The following is a 21,524-nucleotide window of genomic DNA, read 5'->3' as shown; positions in this document are numbered from 1 at the left end:
CACCTTGAAGGGTTTAACCCTTTGTTACTTGCCAGCTGGCCTCTTTTCTGGCACCCTTTTACCGCCATTATGGAACTGCTCAGTTTTGATCCTGACTTACAATCAGAGTGACAAGGTGGCTGAGATAATATCTTTCATTAGACCTCACCCACTTTGTCTCTCTAATATCCTGGTTACAACAACACTTCATATTACCATCCCAGTGGCAGGCTGCTGTATTCCATGCCCTTTCATATCTTTTTCCTTACAAATCTGCCTAAGCACTGATTCTGTCTTAGGTCTCAAAGTTTTGGCCCCTTGTCGTGACAGTGTATTTCATCGGGCTTGTCTTTCACCGTGTTGATACTTAAGTTGTGGGTTTTTGGAACGTAGACAAAACGATTTCTCCTTTGTTGTGTTGTGCTGGTGCTTTGGGGGCCCAGTCACAGCTCAGAACCTGCTGTGCTGGGCATTGTACAAATACGGAACAAAAAGCTGGTCTCTGCCTCAAAGAGTTTCCAGAGCATAAAGCCTTCCCAAGAACACAGCGTGAAGGACAGTGAGCCGGATTCTGAGCTCAGTCACCGTTCTGTAAATCCAAAGGGACATGAGAATCTGACTCAAGCCAGGGAGGGTTTTTCCCCCCCTTGTTTCACTTGATTCATGACCCACCCCCATAGGTGATTAGGAGTGACTCCTCCCTCTCAGCATCAAAGCAGATGGATGGGGCAGGGAGGGGGAAGGCTGCACTACCACTGCCCAGGCGGCACCTGTTCTGTGGGTCAGTTAAGGACGTCACTCTCCGAGGCTGTCAGTCTGGCTCACGTTACTAGCCCTATACTTGATATTTCTTCTCCAGTCCAGAATATTTATTCTGCCCTTTCAGTTTTCCTTATGAACCTGGCCACTCCCCCCCCCCCCCCCCCCCAGTGCATCAGTGAGGCTTTGGGTGTGGGGTCACAGACCCTGACAGAACTTAAGCTTCTGTACCCTTGAGGTGCTTATTCCGTGCTGCTCATCGTTATGGTATTTGAGCCTCTCTCCGTAACATCCTCAGAGAATGAGACTGAGGCATGGACTTGCCGGAAAGCACAAAGCACTTGTCCTGGTCGCTGTACTCGGCAGCAATTGTCAGGGGAGTGCTTGGGGGAAAGATCTCAGCTCACGGACAAGAGTTGGTGCACGTCCACCTTCCTTTGTAGAAGTGGCAGCCTGAGTACTAACTCATATACGCTGGTCGGGCTTTTGACCAGGGCAGGACAGTACAGCTCCAGGGTCCTAGGCTGGGGAGCTGAGGGTATTTTGGCTGAATCCTCTCTATTGTTGCTTCATGCAGTGGCTGGTCAGAGCATTCATGAATACAGCTGGGTGTGGCCCCTGCCTGCGGATGTTGTGTGAGGACAAGCTTGAGGGCTTTGCAGCTTGTCACAACATCACAGTGTGAGAGGGAGCCCAGATTGGTGAGACAGAGGGCTCGGTTGTATCCCAGTTCCCGGTGGCACAGAGCCATCTGCACCGAGGCTGTATGCCTCTCCTCCGGCTTCAGGGCACGCTCCATCTCCCCCACCTCACTGCTGCCTCTGGAACATCGTTCTCTGTCCCCTACCGTGCCAGGTGCACATCAGAACCACGCTTCCGGGACTGTCACAGTAACTCCCTTACAGACGTAGAACGGGTGTGTACAGCACAAACACAGCCAACAGCTGAACACGCCAATGGCATAGGGAACTCCCAGACAGTCAGGGTGTCCAAACTTGGCCTTACCAAGGAGCCACGCTGGTTACTTGCCAGGAGCACAAGGGACAGTCGAAAATGGGACAGACTGTAAACTCTTTGCTACAGAGGGCACCGTCCACGGAAATTGAAGGCCCCACTTTGCAATACTCCCCTCTTGAAAAAAGCATCTGTCCTCCTCTTTAACAAAGAGGCGAGAGCAGATCCCAGCATCCAAAGCAGCTGTCTGCTTGGCCTGAGATGGGGCACCGCTTGTGTGTTGGGATCCCCAGTCTCCGTGGAACGCTGAAGGCAGCTGGGAGTCAGGCTGTCGAACTTCAGGCCATGTGACCCTGAGTCACACTCTGGCTGCTCCCACCGGACTGAAATTAACATGATGTCATTTCCAATGCCCCCTTTATCACACAAACCCTCCTCTGAGCCTCTGAAAAATCAAATGCCACAGAGGACAGGACCAGACTGGCACAGGCCTTTCCTTTTCCATTGAGCTGGGCTATTTTCAGCATTAACCACAGAGAAGGGGCCACCGAGTCGCCCTCCTCTCCCAGGACAACAGAAATACAAGACGAGGAAGCCGGGGTGGGCTTAGCGGGGTTGCATTCATCTGGCCTCTGCCCATGCTGTTCTGTTCCAGCGCTTCAGGAGCCAGGGCTGGTCGGCTATTCCGTCACTCCTCCGCACAATACATGGTCTGTTCCCATCTGCGATTGATTTCTTGTTTTTTACAAATCCTCCAGTGTCGCAGGCTTGTTAGCGGGGTGAGCGACCTGATGAGTAGCCCAGCGTCTCCGTGGAGACGGCTAGTGAGGACACCTTTCCAGGCAAAGCCAGCCTGTCCCATAGGACCTCTGTTGCCTTGAGTGCTGCATATGGTATTGTCTTAATATCTTCTGCAAGATCTGTTGTAAACAGTGGAGGGGTTATAACCAGGTTCTGGGAACCCCTGGTTCTTTCCTCCAGGCTTCCAAAGCCGGCTAGCACTTTATCTGACAGAGAGAAACTCAGAATTCTGCATGTGCCTAGAAAGTAACGGAGCTAGAGTACCATGCACTGCAAAGCCAATGGATAACGAGTGATTATCTCTCTCCCCCAAATCCGGGGGTTGGTCCCAGGGTAGTTACTTTAGGATCGCCTGGGTGTAGTTCCTGGGCACAAGCTAGCCTAGAGAGGATAACAATAGCAGTGAGGACAGCGCAGGTAGAACAAGTCCAGTGTGGCCCCTGGGTATGTCCTCAGTGCCGAGCGTGCTGGCGAGCCATCTTCACTGCTGTTGTTACTCCTGCTAACTGAATCAAGCTAGCTCGGGTCGGCGAGCCCCTGCCCAGGTTTTGGTGTGTAGACATACAGACTCCTGGAGCTTCGGGGTAATTACTAAGGACCAAATCTTGCTGTTTTCTTTACATGGGCAAACCTCCAATGGCCACGCCTTGCCGATGCTGAGCAGCTCCCCGTTGATTCCAAGGGGAGTACAGAAGTCAGTGGCAAGTAGCCATGGTCTCCAAGGAGAAGGTTCTCAAAGGCTGTGGCAATTACATGCTTAATTTGCATGTGTAGTTACCAAGGTTGTTCATGCAAATAACCAGCCTTGGTCATTTGCGAGTGCAGTTAACTAGTGTGTCTGCACAAAGTGATTTTTATGGAGTGATTAGGCCCATAAATATATGGTGAAAGGTTTTAAACCCAGGCTGGGCTGCTCTACACTACAGCCCTATACAGGTATAACCGTGTTGCTCAGGGGTGTGAAAAATCCACACTTCAAGTGACATAGTTACACCAACCTAACCCCCTGTGTAGACAGTGCTGTCAGCGGGAGAGCTTTGCCTGCCAGCGTAGCTACCCCCTCTCTCCTGGCAGTGTAGAGCGGCTTCATTAAAGCACTCCAGAAGCAAAGCAGTGTTTCAAGTGTAGACCAGCCCTCTGTTTCTCTCGCGCACACACACTAGGACTTGTGCACAACATTAAAGCCGTGCCTATGCTTTGAGCTGGGAGGGCGGGGGGGTGGGGGTGGGGGGTGACTCCCCGCTCGTGTGCTGATTCTCCCGTTGAGAACTAGTGTATTTATAAATAGCAGTCTAGCAACAAACCCAGCCATTCAGCCCAGCTCAGCCATGCCCCCGCTTCCCATGCTACCATGGCTTTGCTACCAGAGTCTGTGCACACAAGCAGGGAATCACACCCCTAGTTCGGAGCACAGATGTAGGCTGCAGGCGGCTCCTTGGAGGTGTAAGATAGGGGCTGGGCTGCAACTCATGAGGGAAAAAAATGACTGTGAGGTGTCTCATGCTAACAGAGATGTCAAGCCCAGAGCCCAGAAGGTAATGCAAAGCCAAATCTGGGGAAATTGACACCTGCACTTTGCAAATAACTAGCTCTGTTTAGGTGTTGCTGCTTTATAAGCCTCAATGTGATGATGACTTAGATTTCAGCTAGGAAAGTGAGAGAAAGGGCTATAAAAAAGGACTTGTTTTTAGTCCTGTGTCTGCCTCATCAACTACTAAATTAACACTTCTGGAAACTATTCTCACTTGATCAGTGCTGCCGAATTCTCTGAAGACAGGATGTCCTACTTAGCGAAATCAACTCTGCATTAGGTAAATATACTTCCTGAAATATTAAGTAGTCCCACGCAGCAATCCTGAGGGGCTCCCTCAGGATACAACTACCACATCTGCTTACTTCAGGATGGGAAACAGATGCTCAAAACTTGCCGACCGCAGGGGAGACTTTCAAAGGCACAAATGGTAACTAGCTGCTTAATTCCTATTAATGTTTAGGGAGAATTTGGAGCCTTTGAAAATCTCCCCCAAGCCCAGTGGCAGAGCTAATAAGAGAGCCATGGATGATGTCTGCCACCCGCAGTGTCCTTCAGATCTATGTGTGGCACCTTTTCGAGCATATTATGCAATTGACAAAAGGAATTGTCTGATGCAAAGGTTGCCCCATGCTCACCTGGCCTGTGGGGCAATGCCCGGCTTGCTGCTCTGAGCATTGCAATATGGTGGAGAGGGTCGTGTGGTGCTGGGACCCCATGTGCCAGGTCCCAAAGCCACTCACTCATAGTTGGCGTTACAACCCCGTGCATCAGGTCACAATGCCTGGAGTTAGGCGCCGAGCCTAGGCCTGTGGGACAGAAGCCACCGCTGCTAGGTGCACGTGGGGAAGACTCTGTCCAGCCCACCACCAGTGACACATCACCATCCCAGGCTGCAAAACCTGAGTCTGCCATTGCCTAAGCCTGCCGATATCCCAGAGACAATTAGCAGGGCCTGTCTCCTAAGTCCCCTCTAAGCTGCACGGTCACGCAGCAGGCTATAAAGGGCTGCCTCAGCGCGGAGAGGCGCCTCTCCCCTGGCCCCAGCCCCAAAGCTGCCCCAGTGGGGAGAGACGTTCTCCCCCGACCCCGGGCTGCTGCAGCGAGAGAGGGCTGGGGGGAATCCTCTCTCCCTGCCACAGCCCCGGGGCAGCCTGCACCCCAAACCCCTCATCCCCACCCCGGCCCCACCCCAGAGCCCGCAGCTGGAGCCCTCACCCCCTGCACCACAACCCTCTGCCCCAGCCCTGAGCCCCCTCCTGCACCCTGAACCGCTCATCCACGGCCCCACCCCAGAGCCCTCACTCCCAGCTGGAGCCCCCACCCCCAACCCAACCCTCTGCCCCCTCCCGCACTCTGAATCCCTCATCCACAGCCCCACCCCAGATCCCTCACCCCCAGCCAGAGCCCTCACCCCCCACACACACACCCCAACCCTCTGCCTCAGCCCTGAGCCCCTTCCCACACCCCAAACCCCTCATCCCCGGCCCCACCCCAGAGCCCACACTCCCAGCTGGAGCCCTCACCCCCCACACCTCCCCAACCCTCTGCCCCAGCCCTGAGCCCCTTTCCGCACCCCAAACCCCTCGGCCCCATTCCCGCTACACATCACCTCCTTATTGGTGCACATAACAAAATTCATTCCGCACATGGGTGTAAAAAATTAGAAGTAACTTTGCCTGTCTCTAAAGCTTCCTCGGTGAATAGTTTGCATCCTCTGAAATGGTGCAAAGTGGGCGAATGTCAGCTAACAGCTTCCTGGGAATAATCCCCATTTTAGGGACAGCCCAGAGGAAGCTAAAGGGCAGTAGTTCCTTGCCAGCAGCCAGCTAATGATAATACTTAGCCTGGCTACAGGACCATTCCTCTGGAGATCTCAAAGGACTTTACCAAATAAAGCCAAGATTTATCACAAAAGAGACCAGTGATTTTGAGACTTGAGATGCCTTAAAGATTTTCAGAAAGCACCGAGTTCCTGCCCTGTGAAAGACCCTTTAAGGTGTCTCTAGTTGGACACCCAAAATCACTAATCACTTCTGAAATTCTTGGCTTACCTGTGAAAGAGGAGACCTGTTACAGCCATTTTAGAGATAGGGGAAACTGAGGCACAGAGTAGTTAGTTGATTTCTCAAGTCTTCCCAGCTGGGGGTAATAATACTTAGCTCCTTCACATGAATTAATTATTTGTAAAGCACATGGAGCTGATAGTTGCTATGGAATATTATTAATAGACTCAAAACAATCACTGATCAGGAATATAGAATGTATAAGGGACCGCTGGTTGTTGCATATAGAATGATATGTGGGTCTGCAACAATTGAGCGAGCTCTCCAGACAATGCTCTCCTTTATTCTACAGCCCTGATTCACCCCCAGAGCGAGTCCAACCTGTGCACTGAATGAAGTAGGGGTCCTGTGGTTAAAAACAGTATGTGACCACATAATAAAAGACTGTATCATAATGCATATGCACAAGGGGGCTGAATTAAGGTTGCACAGGCATCCTTAATTCTGGCATTTCTTACATTTTGAGGGCTGGACTTTGCAACCTCACTAACGTTCTTTCAGTGTGAGTTTTTTTGGGGTGTAATATAACTATATAGCAGGCTGATGGTTTGCGGTTCACAAGTACATACCTATCACTTATCAGATCACGTAACACCATGCAGTTATAATCAGAGCACAGCAAATCAATTCAAGCCGTCCTCTACCTTTTATAATCAAGCAGTGTAAATAATAAATCAAATGCCATACGCAATTAAAGAGAGCAAGCAAGCACTCAAATCACAGTCCTGCAATGGAGTGAGAACTTCAGGTCACGCGTACGTATATAACTACTATACTTCTCATGCCGGTTAGCAGCTAGGTGCTTAGAAACCCTTCTCGGGTAACTTTGTAGGGCCTTACCTTACTAGGCACATAGCCCCATTGATCTCAGTGCGGCAGCTTGCAGAGTAAAGGACTAGTCATTGAGAGTAAGGCTGTCAGATTCTGGCCTCTTGTGCTTCACAGGGTTACATACTGCCATTTCAAGGGCAAACTGTGGGGCATGTACTCACAGGAGTAGCCCCACTGCCTTCACTGGGACTCACTTGCGTAAGTGCTCGCTGAAGGTACTTACAATGGACCAGCTGGCCCTTAGCTCACCCCTCCATTGCGGCTTCCAGACTTGTTGGACTCTTTACTGGGGTTATGGAGTTCGCTCGCATCCTGGTGCCGGTTCTCAGGGTCTCATCCATGATGTGAGGTGGTTTGGGGCAAGACTCTATAATACCCAGATGCCATGTCCCTGGGGGGTCTAAGTGGCCAGGCAGGAGGTTCAAGGCCAGATTTTTCAGCCATCCAAGAGGGTCGGGTTTTCTGGTACCGCTTCCCTTCTTGGCTGACGAGCCCCTGCAGAGTGCTGATCATCCTCTACAAGGTGATGAGCTCTCTCCATTCACAATGAGGACAATAGGAGTTGAGGGCACTTCAACTGTAAGCTGTTTTGGGTAGGGACTGTCTTTGTCTTGTGTGTGTGATGAAAGCGAGGAGCACGAAGCCAGCAGTATAATTTAACTGGACTGAGATAGGATGCTGGGAGAATGAAGAAGCACGAATACTGCAAGATTATAGCCCCAATAAAAATAGCCTCTCTGCACATTTGTATTTGACAAAAATACCTTTTCCCCCTTTGCCAAAGCCATGGCTGACGGGGGTCACCTTCTGTAGCCTGCAGTGAAACCTGAAAGCTGATACAATCCCTATCCTGAGACCAGTACTCATTTATAGTCAATTGGATTTTTTATTATTATTTGTTTTTGCTGCCTTGACATAATCCTGATTAATTTTTCATAGCCCTGTAGACTGCTACCACTACAGTTATACGCTGGAGTTAAAGGTGAACTTTCCTCCTCCTTTAAGCATGCTGAGTATAGATTACTGTCTCTCAGGTGCCACAAGGACTCCTCATTCTTTTTGCTGATACAGACTAACACGGCTACCACTCTGAAACCTGTTTTTAAATACAGTTTTCTGACTTTTTCCATGCAGCATTCTCACTGTTGAGAATATTTGTAAAGCTAAGAGAATATTTTGGCAAGGACTAAATTCTCCAATGAATTTAACTCCTTTTTATGCTCATAAAATATCCATACCTACCTACCCACCTACCTGGTCATCCAGCCTTGGAATCATTCCCAATTCTATGTCCTCTACACCTCTGGCACCAGCAGCTGAAATCACCAGTTGCCCGCCTGGAAAATAGCTCTCCAACACCACCTTCTGGCTTTCTGGTCCCTATAGGACAGTCACCAGAGGCTGTGCAACCTCCCACAGAGGTGGGGGGAGGATCACAGGTTAGGCAGGAGGGCACCCCAAGGGGGGATATGGGACCTGATCGTAAGCTGGGACAGAGGACGATTTGTTGCTTCTCAGGGGACCCCTCCCCCACCACAATTCAGGGCCTATCCTGTTTAAGTACAACAGAATAAAAATGAGAGACATCTAATGCGGCTGAATCATTAGCACTGATGGACCTTGGCATAGTATTGAATTGAATGCTGATGGTGAAGGTTAATAATATCCTTTAGATTCTAGATATACTTAATAGCCTTTTTGATTTATTCCCATCATGTGCTATGATTTTTCCGGCTGATGAGAGGTTTCCATTAATGAATGTGTGAGTGAAGTAACGGTGAAATTATCCACTTCTGTTCCTGCATTTTTCTCCTTATACAAATAACTTCCGGCAGAAATCTTTTTATCTCATCTTCCTCCTTTTAAGATTGCATCAAGGGCTTAGGCTGGAGGGAGGAAAGCTAGTGCTTAATTACTGTCTTTCTTCTATGCAAAATGAACTTGCTGAATCATACTGTTCTTATGCCCTTCCCGGTAAGGTCTGGAATTGGTGAAGCAGTGTGGTCTAATGATTGGAGATGGGGAAATAGGAGTTAGGATCGTCTGGGCCTTGATTTTTAGAAATGTGCATGCCAATTGCTGCTCTAAAAATCAGGTCCCTCAGTTCTACTGCACAAACCAATTCACTGTCTGCCCTGGGGCGAGTCATACCCTCTCTGCGATTCCATTTCCCCATCTTTAAAGCAGAACTAATAAATACTTACCCACCTTTAACTGAGTACCTCTCATGAAGGGTGTTTTGTGAGTGCACAGCTATTGTTAAACAGACAAAAATCTGTGTAAGTGGTACTAGCATGTATATATGGAGCTACGCTGGCATAAAACTGGAGTACCACAATTGTGAATTAGGCCCTTCATATTTACCCACCTTTCCTGAACTCACAGTTCGTTTGCTTTTAATAAACCTACATGAGTAAATATTATATCGCACTTCCCCAAAACAGCCTCACCAGGATCACACTCATTCCTGTGTTCTGTAGATTCACTTTTAATTTAAACCAAGTAAATATGTTGTAGCCTGGTGTGATTCTCAATCAGTTTTATCAATTTATTTGCCATTGAAGGTCTCTCTAGAGTAGCAATGGGTGAACCTCAGAGTGCTTTGGGTTTCCCAAACCTCCCACATTATATTTGGGGTTTTCAAAAACAGGTTAAATTCACAGACCTTTTTTTCCTGTTTATTTTTCTTTAACGTGTGATTAAGTAAACAAACAGTTGCTTTCTAGCTCAAGAGGAGCCTGTCCGTGTAGTATGGTGAGAAGACTATTGTTTCCATCAGCGTGTTTTGTAAACAGTACAGGGACTTGTGACATTCCCCAGAGTACATCCCGAACTACTGTGTCCCTTTAGCACTCCAGCCTGGGATGCCTTTTACACTGCTTTGCTAGTGAACAGCCACTCCTCCAGGCTCTGCTCACTCGTAGCCACCAGCATCCAAAGTCACTCCCAGCTGAGTACATGAATGCTAGGCACAGCCATCCCTGAATTACATATAGGGCGACACCCGCAGATCCCTCAATACCAGCCTTGCTGCCCCAGAAATGTGCATCTTGTTCTGTTCATTAGCCCATTGGCTCATTTCAACAATGGGTAATGAATATGCACCAGCCTTGTTGTCTCAAGTGGAGGTTCCCAAACACTTCAATCAAGCACACTCGTTTTGATAAAACAATAAAACAAGTTTAGTAGCTAGAGAAAGATAGATGTTAAGTGATAAGGAGTGGTAAGTCAGAAATAAAAAGATAACACCACAAGCTAAATCCTAAACTTTGCCAAGCTAAATAAAATTTGAAGCAAACACCATTCTCACCACATCGGATGCTGTAGGTAATTCTCAGTTCATAGTTCACAGGCTGGATTTCCTTTCAGGCTGGGACCACTCCTCTTAAGTTCAGTGTTAGGGCATGGCTACACTTGCAGATGTAGAGCGCTTTGGGTTAAACCAGCCTCCGGAGAGCGCAGTAGGGAAAGCGCAGTCTGTCCACACTGACAGTTTCAAGCGCACTGGCATGGCCACATTTGCGGCACTTGCAGCGGCATTGGGAGCGGTGCATTATGGGCAGCTATCCTAGCATGCAAGTGACTGCAACGTGCTTTTCAAATGGGGAGGGGGGTGGAGTGTGACAGGGAGTGTGTTGTGTGTATGTGGGGGGAGAGAGAGTGGGTTTTTGGGGGGCTGAGAGCATGTTAGCATGCTGTCTTGTAAGTTCAGACAGCAGCAGATCCCCCCCCCCCCCGCCTCTCTCTCTCTCACACACACAGCATTCCACAGTAATGGTTACTTTGTCTCGGTGCAGATAAGCAGCCGGCTGTCAGAAACGGAGCTTTCAAACGGCATATCCGCATTCCTACAGTGATTCAAAACAATGACAAGAGTGGCCGCTTGATTTAAGGGGATTATGGGACGTTTCCGGAGGCCGATCAGAGCGCAGTAATGCAACACCCCGTTCACACTGATGCCCAGGCATTGTAGCCAAGGCGCAGCAAACGTTATTCCACTCGCCGAGTGGAGTACCAGGAGCGCTCTAGCTGCGGAGTCAGAGCGCTCTACGTGCCTTGCCAGTGTGGACAGGAAGTGAGCTAGGGTGCCCGGGGCTGCTTTAATGCGCTCTAACTCGCAAGTGTAGCCAAGCCCATAGTCAGGTATTCATTGATGTTATGAGCAAAGAGGTGTAAGATGGAGAGGAGAGGAAAGAGTCTTGTGGATGCCACTATCATTTATTTTTATACCCACCTCCTCTCTTGGAGGATTACCCCCTCCCCCCATCCCCATTGGGGTGTAAATAAACAGTCCCCTGTGTACAAGAGATTCGTACTATGTCTGGGAGGAAATGTAAATTTCTTGTTTACACTTCCCCTGCTGTTGAATCTCTGATTAATCAGGTAATGGCTCTTTAGCACTTTGCTGGCATGCCAGTGTGTCTTTGTCTCTGAGGAATTGTCTTGGGGTGTTACCCAGAATTACAACATATTTCAGTAACAATCATACAGCAAAATCTCATAATTTCATATGTAGTGTTGTTACACGCATTTCAGCAGGATAATAATATTCAGCAGATTATGAGTTTTCAAATGATACCTCACAAGGCATACTTTGTACAAAATACATCATAACCATGTAAAAGTGGTTAATATGGAGTACAGGGTGACACAGGACTGTAGCTATTTTTTTTCAACAGTCTCTCTCTCCTCCTCTCTGCTCCCTTTTCCCACAGTCTATCCTAGTATGATGAGAATCCAGGAATATTCAAGCCCAAATCAAACTTCTGAACCTGTGATGGTCAGTTGGGATTGAAATTAGGCACAAGTTTGTTGTCCCTGCTATAAATACATTGAAAAATAGTTAATTGAATTTCCACCGGTTCCTTTGAAAATCCCAGCATTGGTGCCTAATGCCCCAGGATCCATATCCAATAAGGAGCCACTAAGAAACATTTCATGAAATAAGAAGTGCAATAAGCATATAAAGAATGTTAGTTTGATACATATGTAGGACCTTATACAGCAAATGAGATATTGTGGGCAGCTGTCCCTTTAAAAACAAGCCTTCATCTATATTTTATGTTCTCTATTAACTTCCCTGAAATGGTGATGCTGGCCTTCCTGACACCTAGCACTGGTCTAGCAATTTTCCACAGAAAATGCTGTTTTGTTGAAATCGAAACATTTTGTGGGAACGTGTCAATTTCAATGAAATGTTTGATGGAAAAGGTTTGAAATAAAAACAGAGTATTTCATTTGGATACATATTCCGTTCTATTAACATACATGTCAGTGGTCTCTGTTGTAATGTTTTGCCATTACTGACACAAAATGTTTCCATGTTTCCGAATCGAAATAGTCCAAGATTTCATCCCAGTTCTGGACAAAACAAATTGCAAAACGTCAGAATTGACAGCAGAATGGAAATTCCATTTTCTGACCAGCTCCACTGACCCCAGTCACTTCCCACTCCAATTCTTGGAGCCACTATCGCTCCTCTGATAGCTCAGCTAGGGTGGCACCTGTCTGGGACAGCAGGGAACACCCCTGCACTGTGCATGGGGAGGGAAGTGAGCAGTACTAGGCTCGTGTATGAAGGTGCATAGGTACCATACTGACCCCATCCCTGCTAGTCTCTGGATGGCTCCTTCCAACTGGGCTGTTCTTAATTACACTATAATGTCAACTCTGTCTAGCAATTCGGAGCTGATTTTGGGGGGGCTCTCACTAAAACACAGGCGCCAAGGAATTCTGCTTGCGCCACCTGCCGTTTCTCCTGCTAGAAGCCACTGTGCCGCCTTGCCGTACCGAGGCAGAGCTTCAGAAATGGCCCCTCTCTCCATGCTTAGTAGCACTCACCCTCCACTGCAGGCTGGGAAGGGATAGCTCACGGGAGTAAGGGCCCAGAGGAAGTCCCCTCTCTTGCAGACTGGAGACAGGGGCAGCTGCTGGAGCCCACCAGGGAAGTGAGGAGACTGGGATCATGGGGGGGGACACGCTCTGGGAACTTGCCAGAGGATTTGGGTTCTGGGTGATTGGGTGTCTGTGTGAGCTGGCCAGGAGGGATAGCTCAGTGGTTTGAGCATTGGCCTGCTAAACCCAGGGTTGTAAGTTCAATCCTTGAGGGGGCCACTTGGGGATCTGGGGCAAAATCAGTACTTGGTCCTGCTAGTGAAGGCAGGGGGCTGGACTCGATGACCTTTCAAGGTCGCTTCCAGTTCTAGGAGATGGGATATCTCCAGTAATTATTTTATTATAGGAGATTGAGAGCTGCAGGAATGGGGAGCCTGCCAGAGGGAGTGGGGGTTACAGGAACCTAGTGGGGTCAGACCCCAAACCAGGATTTATTCTTTGGCCTAAAAATCAGGAGTGTTTTTTTTTAAATCTCATGATTTTAGGGGTTCTGTCTCATGACAGCGCAAATACTGGGATTGGAAGTGCTGATTACCTTGCCCCAATAGAAGTGGCTTGGAGCTGAGACTCTGGAGGAGGAGGAAGAAAATATGAAAGCAATCATCCAAAATACCTTGACTGCTCCCTTTTTAAGATGGAGGAGGGGATTTACCTAGAAACCGAGCCCTGACCGTCTGCAACATTTCACTGGAGCAAACAGCCATTTGCTTTACTGGAGTGCGAGAATGTGACTGAAAATAGCAAACTTCCATTTTAAAAGAGCATCTAACTTTTAAAATGTCCAGAATGATTATTAATTATTATTTTATTCTTGATTTGTTATTATTTGTTTCTGAAGTGGCACCTGTGAGAAATGTATTTTTAGGGTCAGACTTCCTCTGATCGCTCTCATCTCAGAGCGATTGCTTACAGTTGCGTTACGCAGTTTTATATAGGAAGTGTGTAAGAGACACTTCACCACCGGCAGGCATCTGGCTACCTCTGAAAATGGGGTTAGGTTTATAATACAAGAGCCCAGAGTGTATGCACGGTGAGTTCTTGTTCCAACGATTGTTTGCTTCTCAGCGCTGCACACTGGCCCTTCATTTCAGCAGCTTCCTAGAGAAGGAACGTTGCGGAGAAATAAAATGAAATTACAGGTTAGTGAAATGCTGCTCTACAGAGACACAGTCCTGGATTGCAGCTGAACCTCCCACTGACGTCAAGGAATTCAAGAAAGGACCCTAGCTTTTCATTTCATAGAATGGGGTTGATGTAAAAGGCATTCCAAGCCCTGTGCCCACAAACGTGTTAGAACTTCCCCTGAGATCCCTGATTGCTGCTAGAACAGTGTGAACAGTATGAATTCAGAACAGGGCAGCACTTATTTTGTAATCAAGACAGTTTGGCTTGGTCTGAAAGCATTTTTCCAGTGCTGTTAGCTTCTTTCTCCCCAGATCCATTTTTTAAGCACAGTTCTCTTAGAAGACTGTGGACATGGGGTGCAGACAGAGCCTTAAACTACTGGGATTTAAAAAGTAATAGATAACAGGGTCTGTAAACGGAGGGAGAGATATCTACAGAAAGCTTTCTTTACCTATATTCCCCCACAGCATTACCTGCGGTGGGAAAGGAATGCTGGTAGCAACCCTGCTAGTGTAGATGGGATGTCGAGCAGCTATTGGGATCTCATCTATCCTGGCAGGTGGTTAGAATGGTCTGTGCTGCTGCTCCCAGGTTTGCAATCTCCAGTTCAGCTCTGTGGGTAGTAATGATGATAGGAAACTTGGGGCAAACTCCCTCCAAATCCTAGGCCCTGATCTTGCAAAGACTTACGCTCATGTTTAACTTGACATTTGCGAATAGCCCCATTGACTTCAGTGACATTACACATGAGGCTAAGCGCGTGCGTAGGTGGTGGTAGGCTCGGAGCCCGCATGTAGATAACAGTTTCATGGTTTCTGAAAAACAAAAAAAAAGTTCAATTTCTGAAAACCAGAACATTTCCGCTTGGCAAAGCCGCCGTGGTGGCTCATGGAAATTGCCGTTCTGCTTCCTTGTGCCTCTATTTTTCTCTATAAGCTGGGCTCCCTGGCTGGACAATGTCCAAGGTGAAGGGTGGGGCCAGTAGAGGTCCCCAAGCTAAAGTCAGGGTTGGTGCTGGTTGAGGTTCTTTGGGTAGGGTTGGGTACCCCAGGGCTCACTGGCCAAGGGTTAAAGCTGGGGTCGGTATGAGTCCTTGGGATGGGGACTGTAGGGTTAGGGATGAGTCTAGGAGGGCTCTCTGGGTTAGGGACAGTGGTTGGCTGGTTGGGGGCCCTGTACTCAGACTAGGTTGGGGCTGGTATGGCATTCTTGAGTATGGTTAGGGTTGGGGCCTGTTGTGGTCCTTGGCTATGTTTAGGGTAGGGCCACTGGGGCTATTTGGCCAAGAGGTAGTGGTGGAGGTGCTGTTGATAATGGTGGTGTTTCCCATGCTGGAGCTGGGGCTGGGGCCAAAGTAGGGCTCCCCAGTCTAGAGTTATGTTTGAGGTCAATCAGTGGCTCCAAGCTAGGGTTATGTTATGGCTGAATAGGTAGCTCCAGGCTAGGGTCTGAGATGGCTAGTGGTTCCAGGCTACTGACAAGGTTGAGGTCTGATTATTGCCCTGGTCATGTGGCCTCAGTCGCTGGCCTCAGTCTAGGGTTGTAGTTTGGAACAGTTGGTCAACCTTTGTCAGGGTTTTGGTTGGGTCCCCTTGGTAGCCTCAGCCTAGTATCAGGGTTGGGGTCGGCAGGTTTCCTCACACTACGCTTAGCGTAGGGGCTGGTTGGTGGCCGTTTGGGGCTGGTGGGTGATCCTGGTCTAGCATTACTGTTGGGAGGGGTGGGGTTAAGGGTTTCGGGGGCAGGGTTGGGCAGGTTTGATATCTCTGGCTAATGTTAATATGGTGTCATATTTATTAATCACCATGTAAAACTCTGGAAAGTGCCTAGGGGTCTAACCCCGTTTTAATGGATCTTATGCCATAATGAGATTGGTTTATAACCAATATTAATAAAAGCAATGTGCTGCAGTTTATAGCTGCATCAAGGTGCTTTATCACCATCACTGCTTCGCAGCTGAATGCAGACTACTCAGGAAAACACAATAAAAGCTAGGAAATGCTCAGTCCTTGCTGCTGTTACAGAGGTATTTGTGAAATACCCTCCCCCCTCCAGACGCTTGCAGGATTCCTTTGTTGCATAGATCAGAAGAAACTATTCACTCCTCATTTCACTTCATAGCACCTTGTCAAGGAGCTGCGCAAACTTCCAAGTATGTAAATCCTATACATCTTTTTGGATCTCGAGGGAGATAATAGAGGCTTTGTGCCGAGAACAGAATGGGGCTTTCTGACAGGGAAGGGGGTTTAGTTTCCAGTACCTCTGAGGATTAACTGGCAGCGTTTTGCCCGGCCATGCTATATTATACCATGCAGCAGGATGATTGGTTTTCACCCACCCACCCATGCTTGATGGGGTAGAAATATTTTGTTTATATCTCCCTATCTGCCTCTCTCGCAGTCATTTGGGCACGCCCCCCTGGCCAAGCACTCATTGATGGTTAACTGACCGGGCTTCCCTAATGATATGCAAATTAGCGGATGGCCTGTCAGACCATCCCCTCGCACGACGCTACCGCCAGGGTCCTGCCCTTCAAAGCGGCGCCTCCCAGCCCAGGTGAAATCGTGTGTGGAAGGGAAGTGGGTGTGTCTCTTCCCTGCTCGGGGGGCGTAATGCCGGGGAGCCCGGAGAATACCTGCCGCTAGTGCCCTGAGGGGGTCAGTCGGAGAAAGCGGCGCACGAGAGGGGGCTAATCAGCTGGAAACGGAGCAGCTTCCCCTTGTCCGTCTGGATCAAGCTCAGAGCCAGGATGAAACCAGCCGCGGCGGCGGCACATGTGGCCGAGTGAAACCTACCAGCGCCCCGCAGGGCGCGCGAGGAAAGGGAGCGCACAGCCGCAAAGGAGATCCGCCAGACGCAGCGGGCCTGGGGGTGACCACTGCACCGCTCCCTCGATCCCCTCCACCCCGGGGGGCTGGGCGGACCCCGGAGCAGAGACCCCCGGCGCCCGAGCGGGAGGAAGACCCGGCCGGGCGGCCCCCTGACCTCTCCGGAGCCCGCGGATCCTGCAACCAGCTGTTGACGGACTGGCGAGCGCCGAGGGAGGGCGGCTGCCTGGGGACCCTGCGCCGCTGGCGCACATGGGGGAGCGGGCGCGGAAGGACTGACTGGCTCCCGCCGCCAGGCTGCTCCCCGAGCCGGATCGGCCAAGGAGACGGGGCCGAGGGCGGCTGGGACATCGCCCTGGCGGGGCTGGGCTGGTGACCTTGCTGGGATGCGGGCGCCTGTGCAGCCTCCCTCCAGCCAGCCGCGTCGGGGGGCTCTCAGCCCGGGGACACAAAGGCCGGGCAGCCGGGTAGCGGTCGGGGCTGGGCAGGCGGATTCGTAGTGCCCGAAGTGGGATCCCCCGGGGGCAGAGGCAGGCAGGAGAGAAGCAAGCGCCTGGCTGGATGCACACACGCCCAGGGGGAGGCGGCCGTGGCTGGACTTGGGCAGCCGAGCCGGAGGAGTCGGGCTAGGTGGCTAGGTCCTCCTCCTTCCCCAGCACGGTTCTCCTCCTCCCGCGAGGAGCCGGGCGCCTGATGTTCACCGACCTGCGAGCCAAGCTCAACCCCCCGAGAGGCCGAGATGGGGCTCTGAAAATGAACTGCGGCGACCCGAAAGAGATGGAAGGTAAACGGCAGCGGGCGCTGGGTCGAGGGGGGGGGGATGCTCTTGCTTTCTTCCCAAGCCACACACGCCGCTTGCTAGGGGCAGGGGGGGTGGCAGACCCCGGGCTGGCTCTGGCTCTCCGTGGGATGCACCAGGTGGAGGGAGGTTCGCAAGCTTTCAACCTGGGTCGTCCCCCACCCTTCCTGCAGAGCCCCAGCGGAGCGAGCTGGGTGTCTTGAGCCCCTTCCAGGCGGTCCTGGGTTTGCAAGACGGAATGGGGGCGCAGGATGAGACGGGGCGGGAGGTGGAAGCAGGCTGGGCGGTGGAGGCAGGTGGGCGCCTGGCCCGTTTGCTGAGCAGGGAGGTGAGTGCCAGGGAGGGGCTGCGGCTTAGCTCAGGGGTTAGGGTGCCGGACCCCGCTTTGTTTGTGGGCTGGACCCCTCGGGGCGAGGGGGGGTCAGATGGAGGCGAGCGTGTTCGCTAGAGCGATACGAACCCGGGGGGGAGACTTCAATCGCCTGGGGGTAGAAGGCCGATGAGCGAAGCAATTGTCTCGCCTCGGTGCAGCGGACAGCCCCGGGGGCCGGTTTCCAAGCACTGTGGTCTCTGGCTCCCCCCGGCTCCGCTCTCACATCGATCACATCCAGGCGGTGCAGTTCCCAGGAGCTGCCCTACGCCCTGGTGCTAAAAGTTTGCCTCCCGTGAACAGCCCCGAGGGGAATGTGGCCGCTTTAGCTAACCATCTGCTCTCCTTTGTCTGGGCACGTCTGGCTGTTCCAGGGCATCTTCCGCTTTCTGTCCCCATCTCTGCAACTCACCCTGGCTGGGCATCCTTAAGACAATTCACCCCTCTGTAATGATACTTCCCTCCCTCCCAGGGTGTTGTGAAGCAAGAGGAATGTTTGTAAAATGCTTTGAAATCCTCAGATGAAAGGTCCCTGTAAGTGCCAGGCATTATTTAGGACTCCACACAAACCCAGCGGACAAACGCTGTTCTTTCAAAAGACTTTGATCCAGAGTCTAGATCAGACCTCCCTAATGCAGCAGCCTAATCATTGACTTCAGGCAAGGAAGGAACAAGATCTCTGGGCTAAATCCCGACACATACTGAACATTAGCAGCTCCCATGGTTCTGAGTGCCTGGCCACATGTGACCCTCGGTGACTAGATTTTCTGTAGCCTTGTTCTGGGTGGAATGAAACACCAATGTTCCTGTCTAATTGTCAGGGCCTTTGAAATATTATCTGTCCCAGACATATACAGATACATTGTCACTCAAAACCAGCACAGGCAACTCACCCTGGTAGTGCCTATCTCCCCTTGGTATGCCCGCAGACTCGCTGGGTGCCTTCTAGTTCTGGCCTGGTGGGAAATCTTCTGAAATTTGCAGCTAAATCAAGCGGCTCTATTTTAGCACTAACTTTCGGCCCGATTGCACTCATGTCAGCGAGCACTCACTTATAGGAACAGGCCCATTCTCTCTTGTCCTTGTCACTCCTTGCATTTCACCTGGCCCTAGCTTTAATTTTCAAATCAAAATCAGGAATTCAGTGCAGGAAACAGAATAAAGCAGGTACAGTTTGTTTTCTTTTCTCTCTTCTTTCTTCTCCCCCAGATGAAATAGCAGGAAAAGGCATCGACCTGATCTCTCAATGTAAATTAATTTTAAAATAACAAAATAATATTGACAATGTAAATATTCAATGAGAGAGCTTTAGACGAAGCCAGTATGGAATATTGGATTAGCATAATCCAAGGCTCTGATACACACTTAATGGGCAAAATGGGGCCATAGTGTAACTTCATTGATAATAGAAATGAATTGGTTCATTGGTGTCAAGCCGTCCCTTTAAAGGCATGTAATTTCACTGAAGCCAATGGGGATCTCTGGATACAATGGGGGGTAGAATATGAGCCATATGTTGCATTGAAGCTTGGGCTGGGGGTGGGAAGGCCATGTCATAATTTGGAGCGTCAATGATCCGATGTGCTAAGAACCACTCTTCTCAGGGGAGCCATGTCACTAACGCCCCAGTGCCCAGGAATCTTTCCCAGAGGGTCGAGTGGAATTCTCCATCCTTTACAGCATTCGAAGATCAGCTGAAGGGGAAAAGTAAAATAACACGAAGGCCAATTTATTTTGTGGTTCACATGGTGAAGGTGTCAAAGGCGAGGCATGACCTCTGGGGACCCATTCCATGAGTGAATGATGTGATATATTCACCAGTCCTAAGAAGCCCCAGAAGAACCTTAATTGTTTTTTCTTTTCCTGCTGCAAGCAATGAAGGAAATGCAACGGGCCTCTAGTTAATCTGAACCACAAATCCATCTTCTTGATTGCAGGCTAGTTTCTTGCACCATTAGGTGCTAAATGTCTCTTTCCCATGGGGAAGTTGGAAATGCAGCAAAATGACAAACGGTTTTTGTTCATCATAAAGCACACTTCTCTAACGCACTGTAGGAAGTTTATACCCAGTAGCAGAAATGCTAATCTATTGTAGGTACTTATGTGAGCCCCAACTCCATAGTATCTGTGCACATCACAGTTTTTACTCCTCACAGCACCCAATAAGATGAAAGTGCTATTATCCCCATCTTGCAGATGGGGAACTGAGGCACCAAGAGACTAAGTGATTTGCCCAGAATCATAGAGGATGGTGTGGCGTAGCAGGAACTCATCCCAGGTCTCCCATAGCCTGCCTAGCACGCTGACCACTGGACCCAGCCTTCTTCTCTGAGGAAGTTCAAGATTTTGGGGCCCAGATTTCCCAGAATTGTGTGTGAAAGAGACATTTGTGCACTCCTAACTTGCACGTGCACGTTTTACTGCACACAGCTGCAGTAACTGTGCACACAAAGTAGATGCAAAGGCTGTGCCTTTGTGTTTTGTATGAGTTTGAATTATTTCCTTTGGGCTTCTTCTTTTTTGTTGTTGTTGTTAAATAAGAGACTCTGAAATAAGTTTTATGGCCCCATATTTAGGCCCCCTATTGACGTTTGTCCCAGTCTGTAAACCCCCGTGAAGTCTGGCACGGTTCAGAAGGACTGGCAATTGAGAGAGGAAACAGGTGCATCAAAGGGGCTATCTCCGGAGGTGAAGGGAAGATTGGAATTAGGGTGACCAGATGTCCCAATTTTATAGGGACAGTCCCGATTTTAGGGTCTTTTTTTTATATAGGCTCCTATTACCTCCCACCCCTGTCCCGATTTTTCACATTTGCTGTCTGGTCACCCTAATTGGAATAGCGGGAGTGTCGCAGGTGAAGACTGAGGTACACCGGGTATGGAATAGCAGGGCTGCAGTACATGTAGGAATTATCTGCCTTTCTCCGGGTATTACCTCTTCCTTTTCATGAACAGCAAAATCACTCACACATTTTAAATGGAGCTTATTTTCCTGAGGCAAAATTCACCTCTCTAACTTGTGTGCTGATGTTCTGCTTTTCTAGATCTGCACAGGGAGGGAGAGCTGGAGCCCTACAGAGATCTGCCATTTTTATTTTGCACTTAACAGGCCCCTATTCCCATAGTATCTGAGCGCCTCTAAGCTTTCAAGTATTTATCCTCACAACAGCCCTGGGAGGTCAGGCAGATAAGGCCATTTTATAGCCTGAGGTTAAATGATTTGTCTGAGGTCACACAGGAAATCTGTGGCATAGCAGGGAACTGAACCTGGGACTCTCCGGATATGTCTACACTGCAATAAAACACCTGTGGCTGGCCTGTGTCAGCTGACTGGGCTTCAGCTGCAGGACTATACAATTGCTGTGTAGATGTCTAGGCTCAGGCTGGAGCCTGGGCTCTGGGACCGCTCCCTTTGCAGGGTTGCAGAGGCTGGGCGCTAGCCCAAGCCTGGATGTCTACATGCAATTTTATAGCCGAGCCCTGCAAACCTGAGTCAGCTGATGTGGGCCAGCTGCAGGTGTTTTATTGCACTGTGGACATATCCTTGGGTCCTAGGCTAGTGGGCTAACCACTGGGCAATCCTTCCT

General features: G+C 49.7%; 1 protein-coding gene across 1 annotated transcript in view; it reads left to right on the top strand.

Moving 5' to 3' along the window:
- The first annotated feature begins 17,462 nt into the window (after positions 1-17,462).
- The window catches only part of SAMD10 (sterile alpha motif domain containing 10), a 35,440-nt gene continuing 31,378 nt past the window's right edge, over positions 17,463-21,524 (top strand). The window contains exon 1 of the mRNA XM_065414967.1: positions 17,463-17,553. Coding sequence (XP_065271039.1) covers positions 17,463-17,553 — 91 coding nt within the window. The remainder of the gene's footprint in view (positions 17,554-21,524) is intronic.

Source organism: Emys orbicularis, chromosome 12 (assembly GCF_028017835.1).
Source record: "Emys orbicularis isolate rEmyOrb1 chromosome 12, rEmyOrb1.hap1, whole genome shotgun sequence".
Classification (NCBI taxonomy): Eukaryota; Metazoa; Chordata; order Testudines; family Emydidae; genus Emys; species Emys orbicularis.
Note: the sequence above shows the minus strand (reverse complement) of the source record. Positions and strands in the feature narration are given on the sequence as shown.